Source organism: Bombina bombina, chromosome 12, assembly GCF_027579735.1.
Source record: "Bombina bombina isolate aBomBom1 chromosome 12, aBomBom1.pri, whole genome shotgun sequence".
NCBI lineage: Eukaryota > Metazoa > Chordata > Amphibia > Anura > Bombinatoridae > Bombina > Bombina bombina.
The window spans coordinates 22952417-22972416 of NC_069510.1; the positions used below are offsets into that span (position 1 = coordinate 22952417).

The following is a 20000-nucleotide window of genomic DNA, read 5'->3' on the forward strand; positions in this document are numbered from 1 at the left end:
CTCTGTGGTGAGATTCTGTACTCCCAAAAGATTTACTACAGTATAACTGTCCACATTAGCTCAGCACTGAGGAAGTTTGTCAATGTTGTAGTGCCCAATGAAACATGTTGGATTGTGGGTTATTCTCTACCCCTTTGAGAGTTTGTAATAACTAATACAGGCTTATTTTTTATGCACTTGTTCATTTCACATTAGCTTGTGACCAATGTAAAATTGGTTGTATTTCTTAAAGTAAAAAACATCTACTTTCATTTTCAAAGAGGGACAAGAAGACATTGATGGTAATCACCTCTTAGGAAAGGTACTCACAGATTTCAAGCACTTATCTCAAAGTGCAATATCAGAAGGTCTGGTATTTAGCGTGATCCGGTGGCTACAGATGCATCGCAGAATAAACCAAGCATATCTCTTGATAATTTGGCTTACGTCTTTCTGATTGGGTTCAAATAGCCTTTGGGAGGGTGCCTTAATGATGTGACGGGACATGGGATGTCAAGTTTCTGTTCCTTATTAAAGAGGTTTTGTGACATTTTATTCAGGTGATGTTTTAGATATTCATGTGTAGTAAGGTAATTGATGTCACCACCTGTATGTAATTCAAGATTGCTAATTGTACTACATGTCTTTATTTAAGTCTGTGTATAAGTTCTTTTGTTTATGCTGCTTGAAGAAGCAAGTTAATCTTGCAAAACGCGTTCGGCTTATTTGTATGTGTTTATTCACTTTTAAATAATCCACTTAACTGAGACTTTTTAAGTGTTTTAAAAATTATTGTTCCTGAAATCCTGTATGGTGCTTGGTGGACACTGTGGGAGACCAGGAAATTGCTTATACCGGATGTGAGCTATCTGGGGAGCTTCCTAACGACCCAGACCTTCTGATATTACACTTTGAGATAAGTGCTTGAAATCTGTTAGTACCTTTTCTAAGGAGTGATTAACTGCTACTTGGGAGACTTTACTCCAGAGATAATATGCCATTGGAGCGCCTTCTTTTTGTCTTCTTTTGTTATCCAGATATCATCTACTCTTCTGAAGAGCTGCCCTTAGGTATATGGTTTATTCATTGGAATTATCAGCCTGCTGTGTGGCGTGTCTGATTCTCACTATCACTGTTCGTAGTGGGAACTGCGTATCTTCAATTTATTTAAAAACAGTGATGGGTGTCAAACCCTTGACTGATCTTTCCCTTACGCCAGAGAAAAAATAATCACTCAAATTTCCTGAGTATTTTTATGAAAAACCTGTCTCTTTTGGACTCACCAGTAACTGAGCCTACTGATCTTGGCAGGTTTGCCCTTAACTATATGCACTTGTGTCAGTTGAAAGAAGTGCCCAGGTTGACTCTTTTTAAAGGAAGTCCTCCATTGAGAACGTTTCTGATCAACCACCAGGACTGGTTGGCTCTGTTTCAAAGCATCTGGAATTTAAAAAAGTACTTGATAAAGGTTAATATTGGCCCTTTCTGCTGAATAAACATAAGCTAAAAAGGTATTGGGTGCTAACTTGCCCACTTGTCATTCTGACTAGCAAAATCAGGGGGAAGTAGACTTTGAATTAATTGAGTCATTGGCCATAATCTTGTGATGATGGGAATAAAAACTTTTTTTAAATTTCATTTTAAGTTTTTCTCGAGCAAATCAACTTCTGTCTTGGTTGTGAACCAACCATATTCTCTCAGAAACAGCAACCCTATCTGTATCAGTGGCTACTAGGGATGTGCGAAATGTCTTCATTATTAAACCTAATGCTGAAAATCGCTGTGGACTGCAACACTCAGCTAATTTATTCACACCAGATTTATCAACGTAAAAGTGCAACATATATTTATATGTTGCACTTTTACTTTGCTAAATCTGGTGTGAATAAATCCAGATATTTGTGTGTTACTCAAATAAATCAAGCACTGAAATTAGCAGAACGAGGCCATATTTGGCATCCATTTAACTTATGAATGACTAAATTCTACACAACACTAGTTATTACCAGCTACACTATCAACAGAATATCATCCAGCTAAAGCAATACCTTCTGCCCCTTATTCTGCCACTGTACTATAGCTTTCATCAAGGCTTAGAGCTGCAATTACATGTTGCCACTAGTATGTGAACATAGGCCTCTATCAGGCTTATGGATAAAATAAAGGAATACAGACACGCATCTTATCACTCATAAAAGAGATACTATTTTATTTTTATATTGAGATGCCGCTACAAATTTCTCTAGATTAAGATTCATCTTTAGGATCCTTATTTTATCTGGATAAGAAAACAAAATGTTTAAAAATAGATATAATCCCTTTATTACCCATTCCCCAGTTTTGCAAAACCAACACTGTTATAATAGTATACTTTTTACCTCAGTGATTACCTTGTATCTAAGCCTCTGCAAACTGTCCCCTTATCTTTTGACAGGCTTGCATTTCAGCCAATCAGTGCTGACTAATAGGTCAATCCACAGGAATGAGCACAATGTTATCTATATAGATCAAAAATTTTAGGCTTTCAAAACCGATAAAAGGGAAGAACATAGACCCTTGTTGCATACAAGCTCTTTTTATATTGGTCTTTATTTTTTATCCATTATTTTATTTTGAAGGAACCCGAATCATATGTGGATTCAACCATGTGAGGATTTTTGAAGGGAGAAATTTTAAACATTTTAATTTCTCCTAAACTGCTCCTGATAAAAATTGAAAAATGAAGCACATATACATTATCTACACTGTATCTGAATCCTCTAACACACTACAGGTAGATTCAGTGAGATTCTGTAGAGTTTCAAGGTACTTCTATACCAGGATTTACTGTGGCTCTCAACTGGATTCTCAAAGGCTTAAAGGGACAGTTTACTCAAAAAATTTCTCCCCTTTAATTTGTTCCCAATGATCCACTTTACCTGCTGGAGTGTATTAAATTGTTTACAAGTAGCTCCTTTACCCTTATATTGGCATTTGAAATTGTTAATTTAGCATGTGGTATCACCACCTATTCTGAAAGTTTGTGGCCGCGCGTACCAGCTATAGATAAGCTTTGTAAACACAGCCAGCAGAAGAAATTACACTCCCAGTGTGATAAAGCAGAGATAAGGTAATAACATGTTGATTTTCCATTATTCTCTCAAAGTATTGGTGATTGTTTTAAGGACAGATATAAGATAAAGAAGCAGGTATATGTGCACAATGTGATACAGTAATGAGATCTGATCATACCTACAAGCTCAACCTATTTTATTAGGCTGTGGCTTCAAAACACAAAATCAGAGCTTTAATATACAGAAATAAACCTTAAAAAGCTAATTTTCATACATTTTTTACTCTGCAGTTGGTAAAAAAAGCAATTGTAAACACATTAAGGGAAAAACTATTTTACAGTATACTGTCCCTTTAACTGGATTCAACTCTCCCAAACACCCAGAAAGGACACACAGTAAGCACCCTGAGTGAACTCATTATGTGGCATATTATACTAGCAGTTGCCTGCCCTCAATTAAAATGGTCGCCAGAAGTAAAATTATATACCTCTGCCCTTCATCAATATAGTTCCCAGAATGTATGGTCACATGACCTGCAGACATACATACAAACCCCATGTGACCTAGAGAGCATAAGAAGAAACCAGATAGATCATTATTATAGGCTTGTTTTATCAGCAGAGAAGAGAGACTATTAGCAGAACAACTCCACAAACCCTGTGTCAAACCTTCACCTGGAACATCCTTTACCTGAGGAATAACAGGCTGGGAAAGTTTAGGAGAAAAAAAGTTACCTGGGGAGGATGTGTAACACCATTTATATTAGATATGGAGAGAACCAAGTATGAGCGGCAGGCTCAAAAGGCCATTCAAATATAATAATCATAATCAAACACAATAATAATTAAAATGGGTAAGGTGAAGGAGGTGTGTCCACCCTCCCCAGGAGGAGGAGTTTATTGGATGAATGCAAGCTACAGTAAGCCAAGATAACAAGCACACAGAACACTATTTAGGTAAGGTATTCTAACCTTTTAAACTCAAATAATTAGCTGTTCATTGTTCTCAAACTGTTTATCAAAAAGAACAGCATTTACACATTTTATATGGCCAGACATTTAAGTGAAACTGGTTTTAAATTAAAGGGACATAATACTCATGTTAAATCACTTGAAGCATCTCTCTTTACCTCAAAAATTCTTCAGCTCACCAGAGTAAGTGCTCTGTGAACAGCTATATTTCAGCTGCAAGATGAAAAAAAAATGAAAAAACAATCAGCATCAGCAGTGCTGTGGTCATGCTTTGCTTTTATGTGATCATGAGATCACACTGAAATCTTTTGATATTTCATAGTAAATTTCCTTTAACTGAATAAGAAAATAGCATGACTGTGCCTGCACATGGCAGATGTAAACTCCCTTGCAAGTCCTGGGACTAGTGTCTTGATAGTCCCTTTACAGTGGGGTGTGACATTTTGGAGGTATATATTTTCCTTTTTAACATAGCGATGTTCACGTGATATTTTCTAGGCAGCTTTGATATTGCATCACTTTCAAGTGCTGCAACATTTGGGTTTCATGTCACTTTTAAGTTTTAACCAACACTGCAATATTGGTTTTGCCTTTCCTATTAATCCTCACTGGCTAATAAGGACAACAGTCTGTTACTTGAGATTTACTTGCCACTAAATAGGACAATAAAATGTTTTTATTCAGGACACGAATATCAGTTTTTTTTTTATTTTATAATTATTTTGAAAAAGAAAAAATGTTTTACTAAAATGGCCATTTAACCCAGACTACATTTTTGTATATTTATTTAGTAATGTAACTTTCAGCAGAGCATATGATGATTAAAATAAAACAAAACCCCATGTGTAGTGAAGACAAAATGGCTGCCGGTACATACCTATTGGTTGTGGTTGGGGCCGCTGTGCTGGTTGCCGTGACAGACGTGGTACTGCTGGCTTTTTTTGCTGGAGCTTTCTTGGGTGGAACTGGTTTTGCTGGCTGAGCAGTCTTAATTTTTTTCTCATCCTCCGTTTTTACCTTGTGCTTTTCTTTGTCTTTTTCCTTCTCTTTGTCTTTTTCCTTCTCTTTATCCTTGTCCTTTTTTTTCTTTTCCTTCTCCTTTTCCTTTTTCTCTTTCTTCTTTTTTGGTTTATTAACTGGAGCCTGTGATAATGCAGCCAGCTGTTCATGCACTGCTTTAAGCTAGAGGCAAAAAAATGCAACCTAATAACATTTTGCATAATAGGAAATGCCGTAAAATATTTAAGTCTGTAAAATAGAATTGATTAAATACTTTGAGGCACCATCTCCTACTTCGCATGTGCAAGTGTAGCAGTATATACATATAGCTTTTGTGAGGGGCAAATGGAAGAAATGTTTAAATTTCTTAGAATTTTTTTTTTTTTTTGCATTGCCTTTCAATTGGGGGGGGGGGTGTGGAGATTAAGCAATTCTAAATTTAAGATGGCTTTTGCTTAAAATAATTCAGAGGAAAAAAATATATATAGATATATAGAAAGAATTTTACAAAGGCAAGCACTCACTGGTGTTTTTACCAAAAAAACAGCTTTTACTGTACAACAAATCAATTAATTCAGAGGACAAAATGTATATGTATATATATTAACCATTAAAGAGTTTATAAAGAGTCTATTTTATTATGGCCTTTGCTTAAAGGGACAGTCTACACCAGACTTTTTATTGTTTATAAAGATAGATAATGCCTTTATTACCCATCCCCCAGTTTTGCATAACCAACACATTTATATCAATATACTTTTTTTTTTACCTCCGAGATGACCTTGTTCCTAAGCACTATACGGCAGCAGTTTTGCAATAATGTTATACATTTGCAAGAACACTAGATGGCAGCACTATTTCCTGACATGTAGTGCGTTAGACATGTGCGTACCTATCTAGACATCTCTATTATATATATATATCCACAAAGGCAAGCACTCACTGGCGTTTTCACCAGAAAAAAACAGCTTTTACTGTACAACAAATCAAATAATTCAGAGGACAAAATGTAGATATTTTATTCATTTATATATATATATTTTTTAACCATTAAAGAGTCTATTTTTTTATGGCTTTTGCTTAAAGGGACAGTCTACACCAGACTTTTTATTGTTTAAAAAGCTAGATAATCCCTTTATTACCCATCCCCCAGCTTTGCATAACCAACACATTTATATCAATATACTATTTACCTCCATGATTACCTTGTTTCTAAGCACTAAACAGAAGCAGTTTTGCAATAATGTTATACATTCGCAAGAACACTAGATGGCAGCACTATTTCCTGACATGTAGTGCTTCAGACATGTGCGTACCTATCTAGACATCTCTATAACAAAGAATAAATATGAGAATGAAGCAAATTTGACAATAGAAATAAATTGGAAACTTTTTTTTAATTGTATGTTAAATTTGAAATTAACAAATGTGGGTTTCATGTCCCTTTAAAGGGACAGTCAACCCAAAAATTACCATTACTTATTTAGATTAGTTAATGATTTTTACAGCCAACTGTAGCCCAACTTTCATCTAAATAAACTTTGCCAGTAAATACACTTGCTAGTTCTCATCTGGCCGTTTTTGAAATGGCCGCCTGACCCCTCCTCCTCCGACGTCTCCCAAAGCTTCCACTACAGGATCCTGTCGATTCTGCGCGTTCCTATGTCTCCCGCATGCACTAGAAAACAGATATTTCTTCTCTTCATAACAACAGCTATACATCTTACAGTTCTTGCATCTCATACTATTTATTTGTAGCAGCACGCCCGTGTCCAGCTGTCTCTTCTAGTGCCTTAATGCACACTTTTTTTAGAGACTAAAAAGCCGGTATGCACTAGAGCAGGGATATTTACACTATACTAAGCGTACAAAAGAAGCATCACTTACCGCTATAACTATGAAATTACCTTTAAGTGAAGGAGACCCAAATCAATTTGTAAAAGATGCCATGCTGGATGTGGGTGCTGATAATGCATATACCAGAGACCCTTACAGCCTTAGCGTCAAGCAGATGGGGAAAGGTGCCAAAATCCCTGGCTTAATAAAACCCATACCTATCCTGACGTGGTTACACTACAAGCTTGGCCCTTGGATCATACAATACTCTGTGAGATGATGAAACCCTTATCTCCCGATTGGTTTTCTTGGGCTATATATGCTGTGCTAAGGATAGTCCTGCGTACCACATAATGCAGCGTATAGATGACATATCTATACACTGCATTATGTGGTATGCAGGACTAACCTTGGCACAGGATATACAGCCCAGGAAAACCAATCTCTTTCACAAAAATGTTGGTACCTTTCCCCATCTGCATGACGCTAAGGCTGTAAGGGTCCCCGGTATATGCATTTTTAGCACCCACATCCAGCATGGCATCTTTTACAAGTTGATATGGGTGTCCTTCACTTAAAGGCAATTTCATAGCTATAGCCGTAAGTGATGCTTCTTTTGTACGCTCATTTAAATAGTGTAAATATCCCTGCTCTAGTGCATACCGGCTTTCTAGTCTCTAAAAAAAGTGTGCATCAAGGAACTAGAAGAGACAGCTGGATATGGGCATGCTGCTACAAATAGTATGAGACATGATGCATGAACTGTAAGATGTATAGCTGTAATTATGAAGAGAAGAAAGATCTGTTTCTTTTGCATGATGTACAGAGTCCACGGATTCATCCTTACTTGTGGGATATTATCCTTCCTAACAGGAAGTGGCAAAGAGCACCACAGCAGAGCTGTCTATATAGCTCCCCCCTTAACTCCACCCCCCAGTCATTCTATTTGCCGGCTCTAAGCAGGAAGGGTAAAGTGAAAGAGGTGTTAAGCTGTTAGTTTTATTTTATCTACAATCAAGAGTTTGTTATTTTTAAATGGTACCGGTGTTGTACTATTTACTCTCAGGCAGGACATAGATGAAGATTTCTGCCTGGAGGATTATGATCTTAGCATTTGTAACTAAGGTCCACTGCTGTTCCTACAGAAGCTGAAGAGTACAGGAAAACTTCAGTGTGAGGAACGGTTTCTTGCTATACAGCAATGAGGTATGTTCAGTCATTTTTTTTCTGCAGAGACTGTGTTAACTCAGAAAGGCTGACAGTATCCCCATTAGGGGAAGGGTAAGCAGTAATCCTAGTATTTTAAGAGGCTTTACTAGCTTGCATAAAGGGCTAATCTTTTTGGGCACTCAGTTTATATATGAGAGATTGGGACAAACGTTTGTTCTGGGAGTAACGTTTTTTAATTTGTTGGGACATTTGCTTGAGGGTTCATTTGGCTTAGTTGGGGTTGTTATAACCCACATGGCTTTCAGACAAGGTTTGTTGAATTTGTGTAGGCCCCAGCAAAATTGAGTGCGGTAGGCGGGGCCTATTTTTGCGCCTCAGTTGCGCATTTAGTTATACTGGCAAGCAGCAAGCAACTTCTCCTGAGGTCCTGATATCCTTCTGAGGGTCTAATCGAAGTTTTTAACCTCATATCGTTCCCTAAGGGCAGGTAGGGCCACAGCAGAGCTGTGGCAAGGTGCTAATAGGGGTTTAAACCGGTTTTAGACATTTATCAATCCGGTTTTCTCATTTGGGGGTTTATTGCTTATTTACTTGTGGTGCAATCCTTCTAAAGCTTAGTGGGTACACTGTTAAAATTTCGGAAAATTTGAAGCATTTTTAACCTGTTTTGCAGTTTGTGTATGCCTTTTTTTCTCTTAAAGGCACAGTACCGTTTTTGCAAATTGTGTTTTTTTCATTAAATAAAGTGTTTTCCAAGCTTGCTTGCCTCATTACTAGCCTGTTAAACATGTCTGACACTGAGGAAACTCATTGCTCAATTTATTTAGAAGCCATTGTGGAACCCCCTCTTAGAATGTGTCCCACTTGTACTGATATGTCTATAAATTGCAAACAACATATTTTGACTAATAAAAGTTTGGCATTAGATGATTCTCAAACAGAAGGAAATCAGGTTTTGCCATCTAGTTCTCCCCAAGTGTCACAACCAGTAACGCACGCACAAGTGACGCCAAGTACTTCTAGTGCGTTTAGTTCTTTCACCTTGCAAGATATGGCTTCAGTTATGAATACTACCCTCACAGAGGTTTTATCTAAACTGCCAGGGTTGCAAGGGAAGCGCAGTAGCTCTGGGTTAAGATCAAATGCTGAGCCTTCTGACGCTTTAGTAGCCGTATCCGATATTCCCTCACAATGTACTGAGGTAGGGACGAGGGATTTGCTATCTGAGGGAGAGATTTCTGATACAGGAAAGATGTTCCCTCAGACAGATTCAGATATGATGGCACTTAAATTTAAGCTAGAGCACCTCCGCTTATTGCTCAGGGAGGTTTTAGCGACTCTGGATGATTGTGACCCTATTGTAGTTCCAGAGAAATTGTGTAAAATGGACAAATATTTAGAGATTCCTGTTTACACTGATGTTTTTCCGGTCCCTAAGAGGATTTCGGACATTGTTACTAAGGAGTGGGATAGACCAGGTATTCCGTTCGCTCCCCCTCCTGTTTTTAAGAAAATGTTTCCCATATCTGACACCATCAAGGACTCATGGCAGACAGTGCCTAAGGTGGAGGGAGCTATTTCTACTCTGGCTAAGCGTACAACTATACCTATTGAAGACAGTTGTGCTTTCATAGATCTTATGGATCTTAAGGAGGGTCTCCTAAAGAAAATTTTTGTTCATCAAGGTTTTCTTCTTCAACCTATAGCGTGCATTGTTCCTGTAACCACTGCAGCTGCCTTTTGGTTTGAGGCTCTAGAAGAGGCTCTTCAGATGGAGACCCCACTAGATGATATTCTGGACAGAATTAAGGCTCTTAAGTTAGCCAATTCTTTTATTACAGACGCCGCTTTTCATCTTGCTAAGTTAGCGGCAAAGAATACAGGTTTTGCCATTTTAGCGTGTAGAGCCTTATGTCTTAAGTCCTGGTCAGCTGATGTGTCATCTAAATCTAAGCTTTTGTCCATCCCTTTCAAAGGTAAGACCCTATTCGGGCCTGCACTGAAAGAGATCATTTCAGACATTACTGGAGGGAAGGGTCATGCCCTCCCTCAAGATAAGTCAAATAAGACAAGGACCAAACAAAATAATTTTCGTTCCTTTCGAAACTTCAAGAGTGGTCCCACATCCTCTTCCTCTGCTGCAAAGCAAGAGGGGAACTTTGCTCAATCCAAGCCAACCTGGAGACCTAATCAGGCTTGGAACAAGGGTAAACAGGCCAAAAAGCCTGCTGCTGCCACTAAGTCAGCATGAAGGGGTAGCCCCCGATCCGGGACCGGATCTAGTAGGGGGCAAACTCTCTCTCTGCGCTCAGGCTTGGGCAAGAGATGTTCATGATTCCTGGGCAGTAGAAATTGTAACCCAGGGATACCTTCTAGAGTTCAAGGATTCTCCTCCAAGGGGGAGGTTCCATCTTTCTCAATTGTCTGCAAACCCGACAAAAAGAGAGGCGTTCCTACGCTGTGTAGAAGACCTTTTTACCATGGGAGTGATCTGCCCAGTTCCAAAAGCAGAGCAGGGGCAGGGGTTCTACTCCAATCTGTTTGTGGTTCCCAAAAAAAGAGGGAACTTTCAGACTAATTCTAGATCTCAAGATCCTAAACCAATTCCTAAGAGTCCCATCTTTCAAGATGGAGACCATTCGGACTATCTTACCATTGATCCAGGAGGTTCAATATATGACCACCGTGGACTTAAAGGATGCGTATCTACACATTCCTATCCACAAAGATCATCACCAGTTCCTCAGGTTCGCCTTTCTGGACAAGCATTATCAGTTTGTGGCTCTTCCTTTCGGGTTGGATATGGCACCACGAATCTTCACAAAGGTGCTAGGGTCCCTTCTGGCTAGGGTTGCCACCCGTCCCTTAAAATACAGAACACTTATAAGTTATACATACTGCAGGGTGTGCAGGGAGGAATATAAATAGTGCTGTCCAGAAACACAATACATGTTCCTCCCTGTACACCCTGCAGCATGTGTAACTCATAAGTGTCCAGGAAAACATGGCTGAGGTGGCAACCCTACTTCTGGCGGTTCTAAGGCCGCGGGGCATAGCAGTGGCGCCTTATCTAGACGACATTTTAATTCAAGCGTCGACCTTCCAACTAGCCAAGTCTCACACTGACTTAGTGTTGGCCTTTCTAAGATCTCATGGGTGGAAGGTGAACGTAAAAAAAAAAAGAGTTCTCTTCCCCCCTCACAAGAGTTTCATTTCTAGGGACTCTGATAGACTCAGTGGACATGAAAATATTTCTGACGGAGGTCAGGAAATCAAAGATTTTGTCCACCTGCCGAGCTCTTCATTCCATTCTTCGGCCGTCAGTGGCTCAGTGTATGGAGGTAATCGGGCTAATGGCGGCGGCAATGGACGTAGTTCCGTTTGCTTGCTTGCATCTCAGACCACTGCAACTATGCATGCTCAATCAGTGGAATGGGGATTATGCGGATTTATCTCCTCAGATAAATCTGGATCAAGAGACCAGAGACTCTTCTTTGGTGGTTGTCACAGGATCATCTGTCCCAGGGAATGTTTCCCCGCAGGCCAGATTGGGTTATAGTGACGACAGACGCCAGCCTTCTGGGCTGGGGTGCAGTCTGGAATTCCCTGAAAGCACAGGGTTTGTGGACTCGGGAGGAGGCTCTCCTACCGATAAATATTCTGGAATTAAGAGCGATATTCAATGCTCTCCAGGCATGGCCTCAACTGGCTTCGGCCAGATTCATCAGGTTTCAGTCGGACAACATCACAACTGTGGCGTATATCAATCATCAAGGCGGAACAAAGAGTTCCTTAGCGATGGTAGAAGTCTCAAGGATAATCCGATGGGCAGAGGCTCACTCTTGCCATCTGTCAGAAATCTATATCCCAGGGGTAAAGAACTGGGAGGCAGACTTTTCATCCGGGGGGAGTGGGAACTCCATCCGGAGGTGTTTGCTCAGCTAGTTCGGCTATGGGGCACACCAGAATTGGATCTGATGGCGTCTCGTCAGAACGCCAAACTTCCTCGTTACGGATCCAGGTCAAGAGATCCTCAGGCTGTACTGATGGATGCTCTAGCAGTACCCTGGTCGCTCAACCTGGCTTATGTGTTTCCACCATTTCCTCTCCTTCCTCGTTTGATTGCCAGAATCAAACAGGAGAGAGCTTCTTGATAGCTCCTGCGTGGCCATGCAGGACTTGGTATGCAGACCTGGTGGACATGTCATCTCTTCCACCATGGACTCCACTGAGACGGGACCTTCCCATTCAAGGTCCATTCCAGCATCCAAATCTAATTTCTCTGCAACTGACTGCTTGGAGATTGAACGCTTGATTTTATCAAAGCGAGGTTTCTCTGAGTCGGTCATAGATACCTTGATTCAGGCTCGAAAGCCTGTTACCAGGAAAATCTAGCATAAGATATGGCGTAAATATCTTTTTTGGTGCAAATCCAAAGGCTACGCCTGGAGTAAAATCAGGATTCCTAGGATTTTGTCATTTCTCCAAGAGGGATTGGAGAAAGGATTGTCAGCTAGTTCCATAAAAGGACAGATATCTGCTCTGTCTATTCTGTTGCATAAGCGTCTGGCAGATGTTCCAGATGTTCAGACTTTTTGTCAGGCTTTAGCAAGAATTAAGCCTGTGTTTAAACCCGTTGCTCTGCCATGGAGTCTAAATTTAGTTCTTAAAGTTCTTCAGGGGGTTCCGTTTGAACCCATGCATTCCTTAGATATTAAGTTTTTATCTTGGAAGGTTTTGTTCCTAGTTGCTATCTCTTCAGCTCAAAGCGTTTCTGAACTATCTGCATTACAAAGTGATTCGCCTTATCTTGTTTTCCATGCTGATAACGTGGTTTTACTTGGTGTGAGTGGAGTAAGTAGAGCGCTGGAAACAGTGATTCCAAACACCTCACAGTAAATAAGTCCTTCAGACTAATTTTGTGTTTGTACGAAAATGGGGGAGTGGGGCCCGACTAATTACTCTGAATATATAAAACCAATTTTTATCAGTGTTTATTTATATGAGTATTGTGTTATAGTTTGTGTTGTATAACGTTTTAAGATATAGTATGACCATTTATCATGATTTATAAAAAATGTGAATGAAGCGCACTGTGTGATAAATCTTGTGCACCCAATATTCTTTGATTATTAATATACAATACTATATAGAATCAATGCTACTCCTGGAAATTTCATACGTCTTAGATTTTTTGTTTTCAAAATGTGTCCACTTACAAATTCTAAATATACCGATGTTCCAAAATATCTAAATTCAAATACTCTATAGGTATCTCTATTTCATACAAATATATACCAAAAAACCGAAGAGGAGAATAAATCTTAATAAAAGTTATTTATTATAACAATATAAAATCAGATAAAAAACAGAATTTATGTTTACCTGATAAATTACTTTCTCCAACGGTGTGTCCGGTCCACGGCGTCATCCTTACTTGTGGGATATTCTCTTCCCCAACAGGAAATGGCAAAGAGCCCAGCAAAGCTGGTCACATGATCCCTCCTAGGCTCCGCCTACCCCAGTCATTCGACCGACGTTAAGGAGGAATATTTGCATAGGAGAAACCATATGGTACCGTGGTGACTGTAGTTAAAGAAAATAAATTATCAGACCTGATTAAAAAAACCAGGGCGGGCCGTGGACCGGACACACCGTTGGAGAAAGTAATTTATCAGGTAAACATAAATTCTGTTTTCTCCAACATAGGTGTGTCCGGTCCACGGCGTCATCCTTACTTGTGGGAACCAATACCAAAGCTTTAGGACACGGATGAAGGGAGGGAGCAAATCAGGTCACCTAAATGGAAGGCACCACGGCTTGCAAAACCTTTCTCCCAAAAATAGCCTCAGAAGAAGCAAAAGTATCAAACTTGTAAAATTTGGTAAAAGTGTGCAGTGAAGACCAAGTCGCTGCCCTACATATCTGATCAACAGAAGCCTCGTTCTTGAAGGCCCAAGTGGAAGCCACAGCCCTAGTGGAATGAGCTGTGATTCTTTCGGGAGGCTGCCGTCCGGCAGTCTCGTAAGCCAATCTGATGATGCTTTTAATCCAAAAAGAGAGAGAGGTAGAAGTTGCTTTTTGACCTCTCCTTTTACCAGAATAAACAACAAACAAGGAAGATGTTTGTCTAAAATCCTTTGTAGCATCCAAATAGAATTTTAGAGCGCGAACAACATCCAAATTGTGCAACAAACGTTCCTTCTTTGAAACTGGTTTCGGACACAGAGAAGGTACGATAATCTCCTGGTTAATGTTTTTGTTAGAAACAACTTTTGGAAGAAAACCAGGTTTAGTACGTAAAACCACCTTATCTGCATGGAACACCAGATAAGGAGGAGAACACTGCAGAGCAGATAATTCTGAAACTCTTCTGGCAGAAGAAATTGCAACTAAAAACAAAACTTTCCAAGATAATAACTTAATATCAACGGAATGCAAGGGTTCAAACGGAACCCCCTGAAGAACTGAAAGAACTAAATTGAGACTCCAAGGAGGAGTCAAAGGTTTGTAAACAGGCTTAATTCTAACCAGAGCCTGAACAAAGGCTTGAACATCTGGCACAGCAGCCAGTTTTTTGTGAAGTAACACCGACAAGGCAGAAATCTGTCCCTTCAGGGAACTTGCAGATAATCCCTTTTCCAATCCTTCTTGAAGGAAGGATAGAATCCTAGGAATCTTAACCTTGTCCCAAGGGAATCCTTTAGATTCACACCAACAGATATATTTTTTCCAAATTTTGTGGTAAATCTTTCTAGTTACAGGCTTTCTGGCCTGAACAAGAGTATCGATAACAGAATCTGAGAACCCTCGCTTCGATAAAATCAAGCGTTCAATCTCCAAGCAGTCAGCTGGAGTGAAACCAGATTCGGATGTTCGAACGGACCCTGAACAAGAAGGTCTCGTCTCAAAGGTAGCTTCCAAGGTGGAGCCGATGACATATTCACCAGATCTGCATACCAAGTCCTGCGTGGCCACGCAGGAGCTATCAAGATCACCGACGCCCTCTCCTGATTGATCCTGGCTACCAGCCTGGGGATGAGAGGAAACGGCGGGAACACATAAGCTAGTTTGAAGGTCCAAGGTGCTACTAGTGCATCCACTAGAGCCGCCTTGGGATCCCTGGATCTGGACCCGTAGCAAGGAACTTTGAAGTTCTGACGAGAGGCCATCAGATCCATGTCTGGAATGCCCCACAGCTGAGTGACTTGGGCAAAGATTTCCGGATGGAGTTCCCACTCCCCCGGATGCAATGTCTGACGACTCAGAAAATCCGCTTCCCAATTTTCCACTCCTGGGATGTGGATAGCAGACAGGTGGCAGGAGTGAGACTCCGCCCATAGAATGATTTTGGTCACTTCTTCCATCGCTAGGGAACTCCTTGTTCCCCCCTGATGGTTGATGTACGCAACAGTCGTCATGTTGTCTGATTGAAACCGTATGAACTTGGCCCTCGCTAGCTGAGGCCAAGCCTTGAGAGCATTGAATATCGCTCTCAGTTCCAGAATATTTATCGGTAGAAGAGATTCTTCCCGAGACCAAAGACCCTGAGCTTTCAGGGATCCCCAGACCGCGCCCCAGCCCATCAGACTGGCGTCGGTCGTGACAATGACCCACTCTGGTCTGCGGAATGTCATCCCTTGTGACAGGTTGTCCAGGGACAGCCACCAACGGAGTGAGTCTCTGGTCCTCTGATTTACTTGTATCTTCGGAGACAAGTCTGTATAGTCCCCATTCCACTGACTGAGCATGCACAGTTGTAATGGTCTTAGATGAATGCGCGCAAAAGGAACTATGTCCATTGCCGCTACCATCAACCCGATCACTTCCATGCACTGAGCTATGGAAGGAAGAGGAACGGAATGAAGTATCCGACAAGAGTCTAGAAGTTTTGTTTTTCTGGCCTCTGTCAGAAAAATCCTCATTTCTAAGGAGTCTATTATTGTTCCCAAGAAGGGAACCCTTGTTGACGGGGATAGAGAACTCTTTTCCACGTTCACTTTCCATCCGTGAGATCTGAGAAAGGCCAGGACAATGTCCGTGTGAGCCTTTGCTTGAGGAAGGGACGACGCTTGAATCAGAATGTCGTCCAAGTAAGGTACTACAGCAATGCCCCCTGGTCTTAGCACAGCTAGAAGGGACCCTAGTACTTTTGTGAAAATCCTTGGAGCAGTGGCTAATCCGAAAGGAAGCGCCACGAACTGGTAATGTTTGTCCAGGAATGCGAACCTTAGGAACCGATGATGTTCCTTGTGGATAGGAATATGTAGATACGCATCCTTTAAATCCACCGTGGTCATGAATTGACCTTCCTGGATGGAAGGAAGAATAGTTCGAATGGTTTCCATCTTGAACGATGGAACCTTGAGAAACTTGTTTAAGATCTTGAGATCTAAGATTGGTCTGAACGTTCCCTCTTTTTTGGGAACTATGAACAGATTGGAGTAGAACCCCATCCCTTGTTCTCTTAATGGAACAGGATGAATCACTCCCATTTTTAACAGGTCTTCTACACAATGTAAGAATGCCTGTCTTTTTATGTGGTCTGAAGACAACTGAGACCTGTGGAACCTCCCCCTTGGGGGAAGTCCCTTGAATTCCAGAAGATAACCTTGGGAGACTATTTCTAGCGCCCAAGGATCCAGAACATCTCTTGCCCAAGCCTGAGCGAAGAGAGAGAGTCTGCCCCCCACCAGATCCGGTCCCGGATCGGGGGCCAACATTTCATGCTGTCTTGGTAGCAGTGGCAGGTTTCTTGGCCTGCTTTCCCTTGTTCCAGCCTTGCATTGGTCTCCAAGCTGGCTTGGCTTGAGAAGTATTACCCTCTTGCTTAGAGGACGTAGCACCTTGGGCTGGTCCGTTTCTACGAAAGGGACAAAAATTAGGTTTATTTTTTGCCTTGAAAGGCCGATCCTGAGGAAGGGCGTGGCCCTTACCCCCAGTGATATCAGAGATAATCTCTTTCAAGTCAGGGCCAAACAGCGTTTTCCCCTTGAAAGGAATGTTAAGTAGCTTGTTCTTGGAAGACGCATCAGCCGACCAAGATTTCAACCAAAGCGCTCTGCGTGCCACAATAGCAAACCCAGAATTCTTAGCCGCTAACCTAGCCAATTGCAAAGTGGCGTCTAGGGTGAAGGAATTAGCCAATTTGAGAGCATTGATTCTGTCCATAATCTCCTCAAAAGGAGGAGACTCACTATCGACCGCCTTTATCAGATCATCGAACCAGAAACATGCGGCTGTAGCGACAGGGACAATGCATGAAATTGGTTGTAGAAGGTAACCTTGCTGAACAAACATCTTTTTAAGCAAACCTTCTAATTTTTTATCCATAGGATCTTTGAAAGCACAACTATCCTCTATGGGTATAGTGGTGCGTTTGTTTAAAGTGGAAACCGCTCCCTCGACCTTGGGGACTGTCTGCCATAAGTCCTTTCTGGGGTCGACCATAGGAAACAATTTTTTAAATATGGGGGGAGGGACGAAAGGAATACCGGGCCTTTCCCATTCCTTGTTAACAATGTCCGCCACCCGCTTGGGTATAGGAAAAGCTTCTGGGAGCCCCGGCACCTCTAGGAACTTGTCCATTTTACATAGTTTCTCTGGGATGACCAACTTGTCACAATCATCCAAAGTGGATAATACCTCCTTAAGCAGAATGCGGAGATGTTCCAACTTAAATTTAAATGCAATCACATCAGGTTCAACCTGTTGAGAAATGTTCCCTGAATCAGTAATTTCTCCCTCAGACAAAACCTCCCTGGCCCCATCAGACTGGGTTAGGGGCCCTTCGGAAATATTATTATCAGCGTCGTCATGCTCTTCAGTATCTAAAACAGAGCAGCCGCGCTTACGCTGATAAGTGTTCATTTTGGCTAAAATGTTTTTGACAGAATTATCCATTACAGCCGTTAATTGTTGCATAGTAAGGAGTATTGGCGCGCTAGATGTACTAGGGGCCTCCTGAGTGGGCAAGACTCGTGTAGACGAAGGAGGGAATGATGCAGTACCATGCTTACTCCCCTCACTTGAGGAATCATCTTGGGCATCATTGTCATTATCACATAAATCACATTTATTTAAATGAATAGGAATTCTGGCTTCCCCACATTCAGAACACAGTCTATCTGGTAGTTCAGACATGTTAAACAGGCATAAACTTGATAACAAAGTACAAAAAACGTTTTAAAATAAAACCGTTACTGTCACTTTAAATTTTAAACTGAACACACTTTATTACTGCAATTGCGAAAAAGTATGAAGGAATTGTTCAAAATTCACCAAAATTTCACCACAGTGTCTTAAAGCCTTAAAAGTATTGCACACCAAATTTGGAAGCTTTAACCCTTAAAATAACGGAACCGGAGCCGTTTTGAACTTTAACCCCTTTACAGTCCCTGGTATCTGCTTTGCTGGGACCCAACCAAGCCCAAAGGGGAATACGATACCAAATGACGCCTTCAGAAAGTCTTTTCTAAGTATCAGAGCTCCTCTCACATGCGACTGCATGCCATGCCTCTCAAAAACAAGTGCGCAACACCGGCGCGAAAATGAGGCTCTGCTTATGCTTTGGGAAAGCCCCTAAAGAATAAGGTGTCTAATACAGTGCCTGCCGATATTATTATATCAAAATACCCAGATAAAATGATTCCTCAAGGCTAAATATGTGTTAATAATGAATCGATTTAGCCCAGAAAAAGTCTACAGTCTTAATAAGCCCTTGTGAAGCCCTTATTTACTTGCTGAATAAACATGGCTTACCGGATCCCATAGGGAAAATGACAGCTTCCAGCATTACATCGTCTTGTTAGAATGTGTCATACCTCAAGCAGCAAGAGACTGCACACTGTTCCCCCAACTGAAGTTAATTGCTCTCAACAGTCCTGTGTGGAACAGCCATGGATTTTAGTGACGGTTGCTAAAATCATTTTCCTCATACAAACAGAAATCTTCATCTCTTTTCTGTTTCTGAGTAAATAGTACATACCAGCACTATTTCAAAATAACAAACTCTTGATTGAATAATAAAAACTACAGTTAAACACTAAAAAACTAAGCCATCTCCGTGGAGATGTTGCCTGTACAACGGCAAAGAGAATGACTGGGGTAGGCGGAGCCTAGGAGGGATCATGTGACCAGCTTTGCTGGGCTCTTTGCCATTTCCTGTTGGGGAAGAGAATATCCCACAAGTAAGGATGACGCCGTGGACCGGACACACCTATGTTGGAGAAATTGGTTTTATATATTCAGAGTAATTAGTCGGGCAGACATTGACTACACAGACACATATTGTGTTAAACATTCACTAATTAGATTTCTTAAGCTTTCACTAGCGCCCTCACGCCCCACTCCCCCATTTTCGTACAAACGTGGTTTTACTTACCAAGCCTGGGTTCCTACCCAAGGTTGTTACTAACAGGAATATCAATCAGGAAATTGTTGTTCCTTCTCTGTGTCCTAATCCTTCTTCTAAGAAGGAACGTCTCTTGCACAACTTGGACGTGGTTCGTGCTTTGAAATTTTATTTACAGGCAACCAAAGATTTTCGTTAAACATCTTCTTTGTTTGTTGTCTATTCTGGAAAGCGTAGGGGTCAAAAGGCTACGGCGACTTCTCTTTCCTTTTGGCTGAAAAGCATCATCCGTTTGGCTTATGAGACTGCGGGATAGCAGCCTCCTGAAAGGATTACAGCTCATTCTACTAGAGCGGCAGCTTCCACATGGGCTTTTAAAAATGATGCTTCTGTTGAAAAGATTTGTAAGGCTGCGACTTGGTCTTCGCTCCATACTTTTTCAAAATTTTACAAATTTGATACTTTTGCTTCTTCGGAGGCTATTTTTGGGAGAAAGGTTTTGCAAGCAGTGGTGCCTTCCGTTTAGGTTCCTCTCTTGTCCCTCCCTTCATCAGTGTCCTAAAGCTTTGGTATTGGTATCCCACAAGTAAGGATGAATCTGTGGACTTGGTACATCATGCAAAAGAAAAAATTTATGCT

The 20000-nt window shown here is 41.0% G+C and overlaps 1 protein-coding gene across 3 annotated transcripts in view; it reads right to left on the reverse strand.

Annotated features, from left to right (window-relative positions):
- BRD3 (bromodomain containing 3) overlaps nt 1-20000 on the reverse strand; it is a 128156-nt gene that overhangs the window by 11694 nt on the left and 96462 nt on the right. For all 3 annotated transcript variants that reach the window (XM_053695623.1, XM_053695621.1, XM_053695622.1), the window contains exon 11: nt 4881-5185. In XM_053695623.1, the coding sequence (XP_053551598.1) occupies nt 4881-5185 (305 nt within the window). The remainder of the gene's footprint in view (nt 1-4880; nt 5186-20000) is intronic.